This window comes from Helicoverpa armigera, chromosome 1 (assembly GCF_030705265.1).
Source record: "Helicoverpa armigera isolate CAAS_96S chromosome 1, ASM3070526v1, whole genome shotgun sequence".
Lineage (NCBI taxonomy): Eukaryota > Metazoa > Arthropoda > Insecta > Lepidoptera > Noctuidae > Helicoverpa > Helicoverpa armigera.
Genome location: NC_087120.1, coordinates 16,876,262 through 16,895,512, shown reverse-complemented (window position 1 = coordinate 16,895,512; position 19,251 = coordinate 16,876,262). Strand labels below are relative to the sequence as shown.

General features: G+C 37.1%; 1 protein-coding gene across 4 annotated transcripts in view; it reads left to right on the top strand.

Moving 5' to 3' along the window:
* Nucleotides 1-19,251, top strand: part of LOC110372439 (kalirin) — a 140,651-nt gene that overhangs the window by 77,840 nt on the left and 43,560 nt on the right. For all 4 annotated transcript variants that reach the window (XM_049837210.2, XM_049837207.2, XM_049837203.2 and 1 more), the window contains exon 30: nucleotides 4,421-4,682. In XM_049837210.2, coding sequence (XP_049693167.2) covers nucleotides 4,421-4,682 — 262 coding nt within the window. The remainder of the gene's footprint in view (nucleotides 1-4,420; nucleotides 4,683-19,251) is intronic.

Sequence of the window (19,251 nt, the reverse complement as noted above, 5' to 3'; positions counted from 1 at the left end):
TAAACGAGTGTCCATGGAACTGCCCACCGTGTACCAGGACCGCATAACTTACAAGAGTTTAGCAGTCAAGAGTGTCAGGATTTTACGTTTTTTTCCTTATTGTAGATAAACATACCAATTTACACCATCATTCATCATTTTTATGAATACAATCTCTTTTCTAGTTACGGGCCCCTGGTACTTTTATTACCGGCACAAAAAGTATCGAGTCACATTTTCGGGTTTATAAAATGCCCATTTTGTGCACCTGTGTTTTAATGTAAATTTTATTATATTTATATGAGAGCTATACCTTTACCTACATCGAAGTTTTTCATTTAAAATTTCTTCTAACACTTTTATTTCTGACGGTACTCTGATACGTGAAATTTTATGCGGATGACGAATCGGAACTCAAAATTTAAATATTAAATTATTTATTTTGCTCGAATGACCAATTGGGATTTGATGTATGGAAAAAATAGTTGGTGACCAATCGGTACTAATGACAAATTGGGAATAACTCAAGCATACGTTATTGCAAGTTCAAGTTTACGCGAATTGCTTAAAGTCGTTATTACAACGCACTGTAGTTAAAGCAATAAAAGTTTACGACCGAAGTGATCGGCTAGGACAGAGAAAATGAGCGCACAATTCTGAATGTTGCGCTCATTTGGTGAGGAAGTTTTTGAGACGTTGAGTGTGCATCTTCGTTTTTTGTATATCAATGATGCATATAAGTAGGTATTCATAGAATAGTATCGCTTCACACACGTATCTGAGGCCAATACAATTCAAAATAGCTTTGATTGCATTTTGTCTGTGTTTGTGTTTTGTGAAGTAACGAAACAATAACTAAAAATTAATAGACACGACAATGTTCATTTTGATACAAGTTAGCGAGTCAATATTGATTTGATTGATCACTCTTGGCAGGCTGGCTTCGCGATTCATCCATTGCAGAGGGTACAAAATTGTACAAAATCACTTGTGTGAAAGTAATAGGTACGATTTTCTTTCATTATACATGCGTATAATCAATTAAACTACAAAATAAAAATGTTGGTAAAAGCTTATGCGAAGTTAAGTCGACCTAGTTGCGGTGTTTCGCATTCATCCGCGCCGGCAATTAGTGTAAGTTCACCTGCGTACGCGATATAATTTTGACGACAAGACACTTTTCTATCACATGTTAACAAAATAAAAAAACTGGCCAAATGCGATTCTTAAGAAGAAGTTAATCCATCTATATACAGTAAAATAGTGTAAATGTATTCAGCTTGTTACGTGAGTTGGTACAGTAACAGACAGTGTCGTCCCAAACATAGCTGACTGAGCTTGTAGGTGTTCCCATAGAATAATGAACTTGCACGTCTGTGTTGACATCGCGTGTCTCACAGCAGAAAGCAAGTCATACTCTACGCCAAACTTGTAACAGGGAATATCAATTTGCGGCTTTATAAAATATCAGAGCTATTATTTAGTGGAGCCCTAGGGACGCACGATGCTGATACTGTTTGTCGACGAGCGGGACCCGATACTCCCCTGAAGCATCGTGAACAATCTTAGTGTGGCAACCTTCCCAGGAATCTTATAGTTATCGGCACGGATAATGAGCTCTCGGCGGAAGAGTGGGGATCGCTTTGCGCACTGTACACTTATGGCAATAAACCAATAAATCACTTCTGCGCAGGTGAAGGTCAGGGCTTTTTTTTTTTGATCGTTTTTGTATCTTGTACCTGGATTCGTTTAACAGTAACATATTGAAATTAAAGAAATACGATATTATTTCAACTTTCTGTACACAAAATATAAACATACAAACGTGAACGTTATTTTAAATTCAGTTTAAAAAATAAAAGAATGATGAAAATATGGACACCGGAGAGTGATGCAGCTACTTCATTGTCAGAGACAATTTCACGTTTAGTAGATTGGTAAACTTACAAAAGAATTTCTGAACTAAGTTAGTAATTTAACGCACCTACTTACTTATATAGAAACATTTTTTTAAATTCAGTTTCCATATTTCATTATACTGAACGTCTCTTCTTTGACATAAAAAAAAACATTATTCGAATCGGTTCTCGCAATCTAAAACAACCACTGAGGACTGTGAACAATGTTATAGCAGAGCATAAGAATAGGTACTTTAGGAATGAATATTTTAAGTTTAGCCCATGGAACTTCGGCGTATTACTTCGCCTATACCTTCATACGTAGTGTTAACATTAACAAATAAAACACAGTTATTTTTTTTATTTCAATCATAAGTTATACGTCGTTACTACACCTAAGGCTGACAGATTTAATACTCCATTTATTATTTCGGTGAACTTTGACATGTCATCTAGCCGTATTTAAACTTGGCGCGTGTGTTACTGGCCTTAAGACCGTGCTGCGCCTCTACACAAACGCAAACGATTATTCATAAATTTCATTCATAAAATTGGATTACCTCTGAAATACTACGACATTACAATGACAAAAAAAGCAGTGCATATTATATAGCTATTTCCCGTGTACTGTAATTCCAATCGATTATTTATGTATTTTATGTCCTCCTCCTGAAGTATGGCACAAATGCAAATCAACACCTTCAACACCTTGTATAATACGTACGTTCGTAGGAATGTTACGCAGTGAGGGATTTCATAGATTTCCGGTAAGATATTTGTGAAGCCCCGCAAGCCCGACAGAGGCTGTCAGAGCACCAGCAGTAACGAGCGCTCGGTGTAACAGCTCGCATTACGGACATCACCCGCTTGCCATACTCACTGCGCACAGTCGGGATAATACCGCCTTTATTATCGCGTGTTTTCATAATCAAGACAATCATTATTGTAATGTTATAAAATTGCTTTGTCGTATAGGACAGTTTTGTTAGAGACCCCTGTTGCACTTCGCAGTAATTGTGTAAATTTTTATAAAATACAGATGTCATTCGTTGTGTCTTGCCTCCGACGCTATAATATATTCAATCATTGCCGAGCTTATATTATTTATGAAGGTAACAACCATAAATAGACTACAACGTAGTTTACTTTCAGCTATATCTTCGATCGATATACTCAAGTCGATTGCTCTCTTCTGAGTTACTATGTTCAATATACATGTTATTATTTATTGCGTTACCTTAATCATAGAATGAGACGTCACTTACAAGAATCTTAATCAAGTAATGGACGTAATATTTTAAGACGTACGGAAATTTACATCGACGATCGATGCTTTCTACCTTAACAAAGTTTAACGACTCTGCCGGCAGCGGTGAACACGTTATAGATGAAACAAATAATCTAGAATCTCTCCAATACTCTAGAAACAAAAAGCTTTTCAATTAATCCTTTCATCTCAACAGTATACTTATCGTTTTGCGTGTACATTGATATTTCCATTCAATTGGTTTATGAAAACTTATAAACATAACGCTCAAGTAAATAGACGAGCCATTCCAAATAATATATTCATGTTCTGTTTTCCATTGGGAAATATCGGATACTAGCCCAAGTCGATTTAAAAGCTATTCATATAAAAGTTTATGATGGGCAGATTCGAGCGAGCGTCTATCGCGATTGCACGATGCCGCGGAAACGACACGTCGATGTGCTTACGTCTGCCTCACCAACGCTCTTCTAATATCTACAAATCGAAGTCTATGACTCATACAAACGCACCACTCGTTCCAAACATTTTTCAGCCATCCCATATCAAATCACGAACAGATCCTTTCGCTTATGTTTTACAATTGTTCCGAGCAACGCGATTCCACATTTGTATAATAGGAAAGGTCGCTGTTAACCACTAGAAACGTTATCTATATATGTATTGGCTTATCAGTGTCCGTATTGTTGTCGACAGTGGACGTTATCCACTATCTGACTAATTCTGTTATCTGTAAACTGGTATTGAGCCACAATCGATCCCGCCCTTGTCCGCTAGTCCTCATAAGACATTGTAGTTCAATGAAATCCACGTGTAAATGCAAAAGTCTAGGAATAATGATTCAACAGGCTTACCTGTCTGGCTTTGTCTTATGCCTCAGTTTCTGGAGCATCTGCTTCCCATTGCTCTTTGCTGAGCAATATTGTGCCACTTGCTATTCATTCACAGCAATATTCGTTTGGAGGTAGTATCATTGTATTTCAAGAAATTCCAGTCGACCTAATTAAACGAAACCTTTGAATTGAATGGAATGCTTGCAAGATTCCATTTAATTTTTAATTCGATTAAATTTTTGACTTCAAAGAAGGAAGTCTTACTAAGTCAGATGTTCAATGTGGAAGTTTTTCTAAAAATATTAAAGTTCGTTTAAATATCTACCTAACAAGTACGATTGTAGCTTAGCCTAGGAGGATATCCAAGAAGAAATAAAGAGGTCTTAATTAGAGATTAAAAAAACACATTATTAGTAATATTGTATTGTGTTGTATTTTGTCAGGCCGGTCCAGAGATGACGTGGGTGGTGGCGGAGCACGGCGCGGGCGGCGCGGGCGAGGTGTCCGTGTCCAAGGGGCAGCAGGTGGAGGTGCTGGAGCCGTGGGCGGCGCGCGCCGACTGGTGGCTGGTGCGCGTGCCCGGCGAGCCGCCGCAGGAGGGCGCCGTGCCCGCGCACGTGCTCAAGCTGCAGCCGCACCACCTGCCGCAGCAGAAGACGTCGCCGTCCCGCCGCCCGCTCAGCCAGCCCTGCGACGAGACCCTAGGTCAGTACACCCTCACTACTCTTCCTGTGCCTCTTACACTGCACCGCACTTTCACTTTTAATTGGATAGAAAGCCTCATGCATTTTTCACTTCCCGTGCTCTAATGTACTTACAATCTAGGTCGAAATGTTATTTTCAAATCTATTTGACGATAAAATAGATAGCAAACTGCAAAACCAAAACACTTATGTTATTGCGTTATGACAATGGCAACACAACTTTTCTTCTTTAGTGAGGTTTCCTTTGTTGTGAGGTCTCAAAACTTTTGATTTAGGTAAACACCATCGGGGGTGTTTTGTCCAACTAGAGGATTACTGGTAAAACGTCTACAATCTTTTAAGTGATTGGTTCGTCATTTACAACCAAAGATTTTTAAAAGCTAGAAATGCTTGGCGTCAAAAACAAGAGTTCTTTTTTTTAATAATAACAAATTAATATAGCAAATCATCAGTTATCTAGGCAAAGTCAATCACATATGGAAATGTTAATTTAAATTTGGACAAGTGACCTGCGGGCGAATATCTGGCGTTGCAATGCCTGCGAGCGAGCAGGCTGACAGGCGGCTGCGGCCAGCCCGCTATTATTCGACAGCCGCGTATCAGTTGCACGTCCACTGCCTCGCATGTGAGCTACACTATTTGGCAGCCAGCTTCAATATTCAAATTGATCCACAACATCTAACATTCGCTGCGATATTATCAATACCTACGTTTATTATGTTACAGTTTACTATTTGAATACGAGTATTACAAGACGTATTGATTCGCGAGGAAGGCGGACTGGCCTGTTTTGAGGACTTTTTAAATACTGAATAGGTACAAGCCCAAAACAGAGTAATTAAATTATTCATCATTTGACTCCACCAAAAAAAAAAACTAAAAATGATTGAAATTTAGTAAAAAAAACCGTGCGTGCCACAAAGTGAAGTGAGTGGGCAGAAAAATTTTGTTACCCACATGCCAAGCGTCAATTTATTTAACTCTAAAATTTTAACTAAACTCGTTACGCCGGTAGAAATAATACAATGACGCAAAAAAACGTTTCTCTTTTGCAATGTCGGTTTTCTTAAGTTTAAGTTAAGTTCAATTTCAAAAAGTTATATCTCCGAGGATGTTGATAGTACCATCACCTCGTATATAAAATATATCTAGTATTGAGAGAAGAGGTGTAGCCGGACTGCGGCTCATATTAAACTAGCAGGCAATAGTGAACAGCCGGCAGTGAGCGTGAGTGCTCGGGGACGAGCGGCCCGCGCGCACACTTCATCTATTCAAACAAGTGCACCGCGGCTGCACGCTTTGACACAGCGTTTAATAAACTCGTGCCTTTTGCCCGCGGCTACGATCCACCCCGCTCTACGTGATCACACTGCATTACACCACTGCAGTACTTTCACCATGGATTTTATGGCCAATCTAAAGCTAGTGTTTGCGTTTTCGTGCCCACATATAATATTGTTACTACGTGTTATGTAATTTTTATCTTAAAGCTCTTCTTAGACCTACAGAAGCTGTTCTCTACATAGTAATAGTTAATTGTTTCGTTTAGTCTGAGCGTTGGCGTAAAATTATTCATCTTTATAGATCCCTTACCGCAAAGCGCAATTGCAAAGTTATACATTACCGACGCTTTGTTATCTCATTCAACTTCATTGTGTGCTTTCTCTGAACTCCAAAACTAGTTGTAGTTTGCAATGCTGACATTTGCGAAACCTGGCAAATTATATCCTAAACTGCATATGAACGTATTTACATTTCGGTGAGCGAGCATCACTTGTACAATCATAATGAGGAGTTTGTGCAGATGACACTGGCTCGTTCAAAGTATGTTCGTAACCTAGAATCATTAGCCGAGCGACGCTAAACTCATCTTAACCTTTCGTGTGTTTTAGACGTGGATCCACGCGAGACACAATTAATTTTCTATTGTTCTCTAATTAGCGGCATTCAATAGGTTAATGCAATGTCAGCCGCTGTTCAACTGTTACACATCTCATTGGAGCTAGTATTTTATTCATATTCATATTCATATTATTTATTTGCATTCCACAATGTATAAAATAGGTGTAACAATATGGCTTAGAGCTAGGTACAATTGTGGACCCTGTAGGGCACAGCAAAACAAAATTAAAATTAAACTTACAACTAACATAATAATTAATAAATCTATAGAGAGAAAAAAAAAATATATATAAAAATCCAACAATTGACCTTATTATTAAACATAAAAAAAAAAATTGTGTAGGAACAAGCATAAGACTAGACTATAAGACTATAGGCTATAAACAATTAAGTAACAGGTATTCACTAAAAATACTAAACAACAAAATACTGCAAGATCGGAAAGTGTGATGTGTTATGTACTGTGTTGTGTGTAGACAATATTGTTATCGTTCATGTATTCGTTTATTGAGTAGTAGGCTTTGTTAGTAAGGATGTTTTTGAGTGCGCGTATGAATTTATTTTGGCTTGTTTCATTTTTTAAAGATTCTGGTAATTTATTGTATATTTTGATAGACATTACATAAGGGCTATTGGTGTGAAGTGTCATGTGTGAAGAGGGAAGCATTAACATGTTTTTGTGTCGGACTGGACGATCGTTGTGTTTATTTCCGCGGGTTATGAAAAAATTTGTATTATTTCTTACAAATTTACATATTTCCAGGATATAAATAGATGGTAGTGTTAATATTCGATACTTAATATAAATAGGTTTACAACTGTCGGTTTGCTCTATATTTTCTATTATTCGGATTAATTTCTTTTGGAGGATGAATAGGGTATTGGCGTCGGTACTGTTTCCCCACATAATAATGCCGTAGCTGAGCCATGAGTATGCGTAGGCGTAGTATGTGGTGATAGCAGTTTGTTTGTCGGTCGTTTTTTTAACTTCTCGTAGTGCGTAGCAGAATTTTGAGATTTTTGAGTGTATATGTTTGACGTGTGGCTTCCAGGAAATGTGTGTATCTATAATAAGACCTAATAAGGAGAAATTGTTAACAACCTCTATATCAGTGCCGTTAGCTGTAAGGTTGATTGTAATCGGAGCTTTTTGACGTGGATGGAAAGTCATTATCTTTGTTTTTTTGTAATTTATTTCCAGGTTGTGCTCGGTTAACCACTTTGTTGTTTTATCTAATATTATTTTAAATTGTTAATTGATATCGTTGACGTTCTGGCTAGTGGTAAGTAAGGATATGTCATCTGCGAATAGCACACATGGTTCATCTATGATTTTTGGTAAGTCGTTGATATAAATAATGAATAGGAGGCATCCTATGACACTGCCTTGTGGTATTGATGCATTAATGATCTTTTTGTCGGATCTGACATGTGTAATTTGTTTCCGGTCGTGGTCAAAGAAATCTATTTCGACATATTGCTCTCTGTCTTTCAAGTATGATTCAAACCATTTGTGCGTTATTCCGCGAATCCCTATACCGTGTAATTTTTCTAGAAGTATTTTAAATTGCACTTTGTCATATGCTTTGGTCATGTCTAAGAGTATACCTGCTGCGTACTTCTTGTCATTGAGGGCATTTATTATTTCCTGCATATATTTATAGACTGCCAGGGATGTGGATCGTTGTCTACGAAATCCATGTTGAGCTTCGTCAAAAACTTTAAATTTTTCACAGAAATTATAAACGCGGTCACACATGGCTTTTTCATATATTTTAGATGACGTGGGAAGAAGAGCTATTGGTCTGTAGTTGCCAGGATCGGTTTTAGTATTTTTCTTATGTACTGGTTTGATAATACTTTTTTTTAATTGATTTGGAAAAATGCCTTCGTCAAAGGACTGGTTTATACAGACGCAGTAAGGTACCGCGAGTTCCTCAGCACATTGCCTAATTAATGAGGGGGGTAACTCGTCTATACCGTGGCTTTTTTTGTTCTTTAGAGATTTTATAATTCTTTTTGTTTCTCGGATATCTAAAGGACGAAGGAAGAGGGTATTTTCTATACGGTTAAGGACAGGTACACCTTGGGCTTCACTGCTACTAGGACACGAGGATGCTTCACCTATTTTTGCAAAGAAGTTATTGAAGTGGTTAACTATTTCTTTAGGGTTTTCTATTAAAGTGTTATTTATTTCTAATTTTATGTTATTTTTATTCGAACAAGTCTTTTTATTAGTCCGTTCGTTCACTATACTCCACATGGCTTTAACTTTATTTTGTGAAGTTTTTATTTTATTGATATATTGTAATTTTTTGGATTGAGTCACTACTTGCTTCAATAGTTTTTCGTACTTTTTATAGTAGTTTTTTAATACGTCGCTATTTGACTTTAAACATAATATTTTCAGTAACCTTTTATTTGTGCACGAATGCTTAATGCCTTTTGTTAACCAGTATTTTTTATAAAATGTTCTTAATTTTATTTTTATTTTAGGTATGTGTTGGTTAAGGGTGTCAATCAATATTTCGGAGAAGGCGTTGTAGTTCTGGTTTGCGTCTTGTGACTCTATTAAGACTTCTCTCCAATTAATGGATTTTAAGGCAGATTTGAAAGATTGTATATTTGTTTTAGTATATAGGCGTTTCTCTGTGTACCATAGTGTTTGTTTTGGTTGTTGTGGTATATTGAGATCTATAATTGTGCAACAATGATCTGAGAATCCTAGATCCTCTACTGATGAATTTGAATCTTTAGTTGTAAAATTCGTAAATATAAGATCTAAGCATGTCGAGGTAGTTTGTGTTATATGTGTTGGATGTTTGATGTGTTGTGTGTATTTATATTCGGACATAAGATCTATAAACTGGTTGCACTTAGTATCATTTTTTAAAACATCTATATTGAAATCCCCGCCGAGAACTACGTTATGCTTGGAATATTTATTATTTATATAGTTAAGTATAAGATTGAGTTGACTATAAAATTTTATTTCTTCTCGTCTGTTCCAATACATTACTACGAGCATAAGGTTTTCGTCGGGTACTTCAATTGCACATACCTCTAAGATATATTCAAGAGACATTTTTGATATATCAGTCCTATCAATATAGTTAATGTGGTCTTGAAGCAGTATACAAACGCCGCCACCTCCACGATTCTCTCGACAGAAGGAAGTTGCAACTTTGTAGCCACTGAAATTGATCATGCTTAGTTTATCTCGTGATAGCCATGTTTCAGATATGCATATAGCTTTGTATGTAGGATTTTCATTGATGAATGCTTCTAGTATATGTTGCTTGTTAAACAGGCTTTGAAAGTTTTGAAATATAATCTTAAAACGGTGGTTGTTGTTATCAGTCTCTGTAGGTTTTGTTTGTGTCTCGAAATGTCTGGTTGTTGTATGGTTCTGGATTTCTACTGATATTGTTATCATTCATTTGTGTATTTTGAAAGGTTGTAGATGTACTCTGCGTCGAAGTTTCACTTTCTAAGTGGACAAGTTTCCCTTCTATATATAGCCGGTTATTTCGAATTACTGCATTTTGTCCTTTGTTTCGTGCTACGAGCATTTTATCTCTCAATATTTTTCTTTCACTTCGAGCTTCTTCACTTAAGAATTCTGATACAGTCAATCCTGTTCCATAGAAATATTGCCTGTTTTCTATTATATATTTGGTCATTCTTTTGCTCATTAGCTCAATGACTAAGGGACGATTTCGATGATCGAAGTATCGCCCAATCCGGTTTGTATCCTCGATGTATCCCAGAAGGTCAATACCTAGGATATCCCAGCAGATAGTTCTAATCCTATCGTGCAGCTCTTCATCAGTTTCCTTGTAGATTTCCATCAATCCATATAAAACTATCTTCTTTTTATTTTCTGGTTCATATTGTATAGACTTATTATTGTGTGATAGTAACTTTATTTCTTTTTTTAATGTTTCTGTATCGGTTTTTAGTTTTTAATAAATAGGGCGGTGCAAAAGTGGTGTATACCGCAAAATCTATATTCCTTACGTATGCATATATGTTCCGCGATCTATTTTGGTCTTCGAGTGATAAGTGCCCCATGCTTAGGCTGGTTGACAGACTTTCTGTTTTCTTAATCCAGTACTAACCTTGCCTTCTGTAACCCTAACCGACACCCACAAATTCAATGTGCTTTCCGAAACAAAAAAATCATTTTTATTTTAATGCGGTCGGAATAGTAAGGGGTTGCCGATCAAAAGGTAGCTTACTTATCATTTTAGTTAAGGTATTTATTTACATAACAGTAAAGTCAATTAAATCGAAAAACATTTATGGATTCTACGCAGTATTAATAGTACCGTAATTCCTGCAATTAATCAGCTTCCGACTCGTAGTCGTGGCATAAAGATATTTTACCTCGATTCAGCACTTCCCGGAAGCCGAGTACCTGCTGCATGACCTATTTCACGATTTCGTTTGCTCGTAACGTGTTACTAACTAATAACTATTCCCTTTTGAGTCACTATCTACAGAGCGACTTCCATTGTCCGAACGTACCAAACATCATTTTCTATTTTACAAAAGGGATATAAGAGTTGTTACCCATGGCTCAAGAGAGAACACGAAGAAAGTTAAGTACTTCTTATAACATTGAGTGTGTGGTTCTGGTGTATCCGCATTGTGCTCAGTGCACTAGTCACATTCACGCCAAATCCCTTCACAATGCTAGGTGCGAGCTGCCGTGCTATAATGCTACTCAATATTTGAGAAATACATCTATGACTCACACAAATGTTATTTGTATTTTGTACGATTTCCGAAGCGGATTTTCATTACCAATGTTTCTATTTTTTTTTTTCTATTTTCTTTATCTAGTCTGATGTCCTTAGCCCAGTATTCCAATTGCATTGTTTTCAAATTCATGTAGGTAGCTGTTTCTAATTCCTGTTCAGTAGTGATGAAACTTGAGATTCTGTACTTGTAGGTATAGTACTAGTTACGTATAACGGCACCTGGCGGCTGTACTGCAGAATTAAATACGAGAGGATTATCAAAAAAGTTAATTAATTTTCATATGAATATGTAATCATACTTTTTCTTAATCAAAGCTTTTTTTGTTTGGGTTCCGTAGTCAATTAGGAACTATTTATTTTGATCCAACTTTGAAAAAGCGTTTACAGGTACAATAATGAGTAAAGTCGTGATAGCAATACAAAAACCCTCGGAACTCGTAATAATCTCCGGGGCGAGCATGGAACATTCTTCGGATAGCCGAAATGAACCTGCATAGTTTAGACATGGCCTTTCTGTCAGACTGTGCTAAATCAAATATTTTCAAGTCGTTTTGTATACCTCTCGTATATCTGAGGTGGTGAATATGCTTCGTCTCATGCCGTTCAATAAGTTTTTAATATTGAGGTTTTATGAAAACCATTGAAACCATCTAAGAGATACGTCCGAGGTTATATTTATCTTCGGTTTTTGAATATCCTATTGTGGTATCGTGGCACAGCGTTTAGCTTGTTGTTAGTATTTATCAATCTTTTTACTATTATCGCATGACATACCTCTGTACGTTTTAACACACTGATAGCTTAAGGAAGACATGTCTTTCGACTTGGAACAGCCTAGCAGCAATATAAATCGAGCTGGATGTCAGAAACGCGACACCACTAGCACTTGAGTTAAGATGTTTGTGTTGCGTGGCGTCACAGGTCGGGCCAGCCCTGCCTACGCACTGATAACATAAATATCATTTCGCCAACAAAACAATGTGATTTCATCTACGTATAACTCACCAAACAGTTAGTGGCAAAAATCTTGAAATCAATACACAAGTTGTATTACAACTTTGATGATGGCATGGATGGATGATCGGAGATCATAAGGATGTAAGAGCGTAGGCCTAGGGTAGTTTTCCGGAACCGGTACATAAAATGTAGGCGTAATGGCGGTTGTGCGAGTATGAATGTACTTTAAACTAACTTTGACAAAATAAAAAAAAAAAACTATTTGAAATTGTATCAAAACAGTGAAAGAATTTTTCATTATCGGTTGAATAGTTTCGGAGCCAGACGCCTCAACAAACCTTTTACTTTAACCAATGAATTCTGTTCAAAGATGCACATTGCTAATTGGAAGTCAATTAATTTCCCAAGGCTTTTCCGACTTGCTTACTAAAAACGACTGAAGAAGCCTGACATCAATTCAATTACTTTACCTAACTGTGATTTTATTTTGAAACAAGAAATGCATACTTTCAAAGATTCTTCGTATTCATATAAAAAAAAAAACTGCATATGGAACGTAAGCGCAACAGAATAGAGAATATGTCAATTGAGTGAGATTGATATTAAAGCGCGGGCTGGGGAAGGGGTGGCTCCCGCGCCCGTCCGCTACAGATACAATTTGCTGTTTTACGTTTGTTGCAATACTGTTCGATTACAAAAAATGTTTCGCTTGTTTTATGCCTTTGACAGCGCTTGTTGATTTTGTGTTCAAATGAAAACTGGCCAAAGCATTTTTGAAAATCAAAAGCTTCGACTGATGCGATTGAAGTTTCATGTTGTGACGTGGTCTTGTATTCCAAACTGCTGGGTGTTTTTAGTGGTCTTATGTGAGTAACATACGCAGTATATTCAGGTTTGATCAATATTTGACGAGTAACGGGACCCGCATATCGTTCGATACGACGACAGTTAATCAACAACTGATATTAATAACACATAATGTAACAGTAAATGTAATGTTCATTTATTATCATTCGCGCGTGAAAACACTGCCTTAATGTGCGTTTAACGTTTTGTCAGTCCACAAGATACGAGCGTTTTGCTGCCTAAATCGTTAGGTTAGGTGAGGTAGGTTAACAAAAATATAAATAATATAATAATTTCTAACAGTATTATATCTATAAACATCTATCATTTGTTATTAGAGTCCCACCATCGTCTTAAACGGTATTTTAAACTCAATTCAGGTCAGAAACACGACTTTTATGCTAATAGTAGGGGATGAACATGACAACACCCTTAGGTACTGTAAGCCGTATGATCTGTCAAATGTTGCATTCCACTTGTTAGGGCAGGTTCAAGGGCGCGCTCGGGACGGGATCGATACATCGCCCACATTTGGACTGTGCCAAATCGATAAAATTAACTTTTGTCTACAACTTCCGTTCAATTGAACTGCTGCACTACGATTTTCAAGTATGTGTTCTATTTAAATCAGTGGTTCTTAACCTTTTTGGCATGAGCGACCATTTTAACAAAAGTTCGTCTTGCCGGGGACCACCCCATCGGTTCACCGAAATCGAGAGTTGTTTGATAAATGCGCGAGCGAAGCGAGCGAGAAATTTTTATCGGACTTAAACAAAATATTACTTAAAAAGCCCAAACGTACTTAACTTTTTTTTTGTTGACAAATGCAAAAATAAGAGCATATAGGTTCTGAATACGCAAGGGATCCAGAGCGAAATTGTAATAATTTTTTAAGACTCAAAACCGTAAAATGTTGCGAAAACCCGCGCGCGCATAGATAAGTCGATAAAAATAAAGTTAGGTAGCGTACAGCAACGTCGCGAAGCGAAGCTTCGCGGACCACTTGGAATGCCTCCAGGGACCACCAGTGGTCCGCGGACCACCGGTTAAGAACCACTGATTTAAATGGTTGCACCGATTGCACGTGTAATTTATCTTCTATTAAAGTATAAATCAAAGTACAAAACTGATGGACTAGTTCACATGGTAGCTCTAGTGAATTGCCCAGTTAATATAAGTAAAGTTGCCGTCGCCAGCCACCACTTTGCCCCCGGCCCGGTTCGCGCAATCCACTGCAATTCTTTTCAGAAAGTTGAATTCGTTTCACTTCTTTATACTGTATTGGTTACGAACTTGTAACGACTATCTCTGTGAGCTACACACCAGCGCATAGCTTTTAATTCTCTCTAATTTCTAATAACTGTTAAATTGTAAGAAACCCCCGCCCCCCCCTGCGCGAAAGTGTTTCGCATTTCGCCGGCCCTTTAAATACGATTTACCGGCCGATTTTTTTTTGCAACAATAACAGCGTCAATATGCTTCATTTATTTGCGTATAGAAGAACCAACCTTTTTCAAGTATGAGTATGTGACTTAGATTCTGAGGCAGGCAAACACCAATGACAAGTACCAAAAACTTAGGCAAGTCGTCTAAGGCCCAGTTGTTCGTACGTTACGGTAAAGTTAAAATTAAAATTTTAACAACGCTTTTTGAATTTAAACGCTGTAAATTTTACTTTAACTAGAATTTAACCCTAACCTTGACGTAACCGAGCTTCGAACCGGGCCTAAGTTTGTATGTACTATCTAACGGCCAGTTTCTTCATCAAAAGTAAAAGTAATGTCTAAAGTAAAAGTAACGGTCAAATTCGTTTTTTCAAGGCTAAAGTGACAGCAAAACTAATAGAAAAATTTAATTTGATCGTTACTTTTACTTTAGAAATTACTTTAGCCATAACTCATTTTAATGGCTTTTTCTTTTGTATTAAAACCTTTTATTGTATCAGCTCTATACGTACTATGACAAGCCAATATGGCTGACAGATAGTAGATTTGCAAAATTCCTGGAAGCGGGGGGTGTGTCGAAAGGCCACGCCCATATTGCAGCCCCATATAGATATATATAGCGTATGTAATTATTGCATTTCCACAAACTAGTATTAATATTATCCATCAAGTATTTGTAGCGGTAAATCTAAGGGAACGGGATTTAATCTTCAGTCCCCACTGTTCGGAATGCCACTAAGTTAGTAAAGAAACAAAAATCGTCTCAACTTACACTAAACTGGTGGGCAAGGCGGTTCAGAACCTACGATAATAGTCGACGATCCCTAATTTTTAAGTTATGACTTTTCTTTAAAAAAGTTTTTGACCAGAGAGAAGTTCATTGATTCTTAGGCTTACTGAAAACTGAAGATTCCATTACAACATTTTATGAGGTAGTGCTGTTATTTACGAATTGATATAGTTGTCGAAATATGTAATGAATAAATTAAAAGCACTAGAAAAACACGCTGTTATAAATGCTTAACTTAAGATTTGTAACATAACATTTCATTAAAACACCTTTTTAACAAATCCAAACACAACTATAACGAGGTTCTGTCAGGAAATTTCACTTCATATCGTCCAGCTCTATTATCAGATACGTTCGACAGGACGGTATTATTGTATCGACATCAGAACTACATGCAGCTGCCAATTTTCATGACGCTACAATCATTAGAAGGAGTGTGATACGTGACTTAGAAAAGTGTAACACCGAATATCACTTCCCCGTTAGTTTACGAATACGAAACACTTAACAACGAATGCACGCTACCTCGAAAAACTTAACGCCGTAGCCATGCGAACTCGAATAACGAAATCTCCAATTCACCTATACGAAACACTTAACAAAGAATGCACGCTACCTCGAAAAACTTAACGCCGTAGCCATGTGATGGTTGAAGTAGTTACCTTAGATTCCATGACATATTTACTGGAAGCCGACCCCAACATAGGTGGGAAAAAAGTTTCAGAGGAGATTCCTCGACATATTTATAATATACTAGCCGTTTTCCCGCGGTTTCACCCGCGTCCCGTGGGAGCTACTGCCCGCACCGGGATAAAATATAGCCTATGTTATTCGCAGATATAGCTTTCTAATGGTGAAAGAATATTTAAAATCGTTCCAGTAGTTTTTGAGTTTATCCATTACAATCAAACAAACAAACAAAGTTTTCCTCTTTATAATATTAGTATAGAAGTATAGATACATACAGTTCGACCTAATAAAAGGGTGTTAATAGAATCCGTAGTTACAACTTATTTGAACTTTGATGAAGATCCTCTCAGCCTTTCAGACTAATGTTTGGTGAGTCGTTATTATAGATGATGACGATGTCTATGAAGATAATTATTTGCCAGTCGCGCTTTCTCTTGAAACCGATTGAGTAGATATAAGGTTATTCGCCAATTGACCGGTACTGACGAGCTGACTCCTTGACACACTAAAAAGTAATCACAGTTGGCGAGAGAATGAATAACGAACCCCTCGGCGTGTCGCTAATTAATGCTGAATCACAATCGTGTGGGACGCTCAACTATGTGCAATTACAATGATTGTGCGCAACGCCATGACACACTCACCACTGACGGTGGTAACATGTCCGAGTTCAGTTTGCGCCGATCAAATGTCACCATTACTATGTAGTTTCCTTTAGTTTTATTTTTTTACAGAACCACCCAGTTAACAGTTTGTTACAGTTGAAACTATGGTTTGACAATCAAGAGGTTTAGAGGAATTTATAATGATGAACATGTTTCAGAATCGTGGAACGTACACGTCCTACAAAGAGTGGGTCAGAAAATCTTAGATAGTCCTACAAAAAATCGGCACGAATATCTGTCGTACAAAAAGTGTGGCGTGTGCAGGACTTAAACGATTCTGTCTTATCCAACGAAATAGGAATGAATTAACAATCCGTGAAAAATTCGGAAGTTACTGTGGTATTTCTGTGCAAAATGCGGCGTAGTTCCGCGCCAGCCGAGAAGTCCCAACATCAGTATAACCACAAGGTATTACGATCTATTTATTATTATACGTCGTAACTCTTTGCAATAAAACTGTCTACAACGTGTTTAAAATAAAAGTATTTTCCGAAACATTTGCCCAACATCGAGTGTGTCAGTAACATTCATAAACTGATGTATTTTGGTTTCCTTGACTACGGTACTGTTTTTTGCAAGTACATTAAGTGCATTTTTTTGCAAGTACACTCATACAACTTCAACAAGTTATCGTACATTTTGAAGTTGTTTGAGTCACGGTGTCCTAGGGCCTCGTAGTTAAAGTACCTTCTTCTCACAATTAGTACGCACTTCCGAAAATATAATCGAGGGTTTCAATTTGTTATTATGTACATAGGTTCTTTGTAAGTGCATCATGGGACACCAACATTACAAAGAAATAATCGTTCCTTCTCTGTGTAAAATGGGACCTCTGCACTGCAGTGGGACACTAAGGCTAATGATAAAATACATATTGTCATAAGTATCTAAGATTGTCAGTGTTGCCATGAATCAGCTCCTTTTATCTGCAGATTGAAGATGAGCTTCGCTTAATGTGTCCTAGAGGTATATTAAGCTTCACTCCACGCCGCTGTGCTATATGCTGCTAATGTTATTATTCGGTGAGGAGGGTGTATAAAGGCTCTCAAGTCTAATTCAATAACTTAAATAAATCTCGGATGAGTTTCTGAGTCTCTCAGGAAATCATGTGCATGTATTCCACTTCTGTGAAGGATTTTTATTAGTCAAGCTAAAGTAACTGTTAGATGTCGCATACTTACAGTCATGCTTCATGGATCTTATTTTTAACCCCCAACGCAAAAACGACGGGGTGTTATAAGTTTGACTTGTCTCCGTGTGTGTGTGTGTGTCTGTGTGTGTCTGTGTGTGTGTGTGTGTGTGTGTGTGTATGTATGTGTGTGTGTGTGTGTGGCATCGTAGCTCCCAAACGGTTGATCCGATTGTAATGCGGTTTTTTTGTTTAAAAGGAATGTCAATCGAGAGTGTTCTTGAAATCGGTTCAGGTCTTCAAGGTCATCAGCTCCTCTGTTAGGTTGACAAGAATGTTACACGCTCAGTTTACTTGCAAGCATATGAGGGAACTGAAATTTGAAACACTAATGTCTTCTGGAACCACTGAGCTAGTCTGCTGATGGGGCACGAAGATAGGAGACGTAACCCTAAACTGCCTTTTAGTAAACCCATCGAGTGGGGTCGTTGAAATTGTCTTGGCTAGTTCTCTTCATGTTTCTAATTGACGAGAACCTGATGCTGGAAATGGGATGTGGCGGATGAAACCCTGGAATGCCGGAATGAAACGGATAAACCCATTTATATTTTTGCTGAAAATCTAAAATAACCAAAGGTTAATCTTTATTGTTTCTCAATCTGTGCAATTCTCCCAGAGCCAGTTTGTCATGAGGATTGTTAAACAGCTTCCTTTGGCGGAGATCGCATATTGTCGACCCCATCTTTAAATAAAAGAAATGAAAGAATGAAAAATTAAGGAGCTCCTTCAAAAAGCATGAACTAAAATTAAATTGTGAATTAAAAAAACCCCCGACCAAAAAAAGTAGTATGTTAAAACTTTGGTTATAATTTTACTTTAAAATGTTAGTTTAATTTTGGTGATCATTTACTATTTTTGGCTTACTCATGATTTACTTGGAGTAGTTTTACTTAAATAGGATAGCAAAGTGTTAATACTTAGGTTATAATTTTACATTTAAATGCGAGTTTCATTTTGGTGATCATTTACTATATTTGTTACTATATCGGTGGTCAGTTAAACATAAGCCGTATATAATATACATTGCCTAAAACATATATAATGTAGTACCTGGTATATAATTACCTACTTCTAACGTTCGGCTAATAAATTAGAGCGGTCCCCCGACACTTCAAAATTTAGTTTAGCCTGACATGCTTTAGTTGGTACTTACGTAGTGTTAAAAGTTAATTTTTGCTTTTTATAGGGTTTAGCGTTTTTAATCTTTTGTCATAATAATTGCGTACTTTTTTGGGTCGGGGGTTTTTTTAAATTTATAATTTTGATTTAAATACTGCTTATCATGACTTTAACAAACACTGAATTTTAAATCAGGGTCGT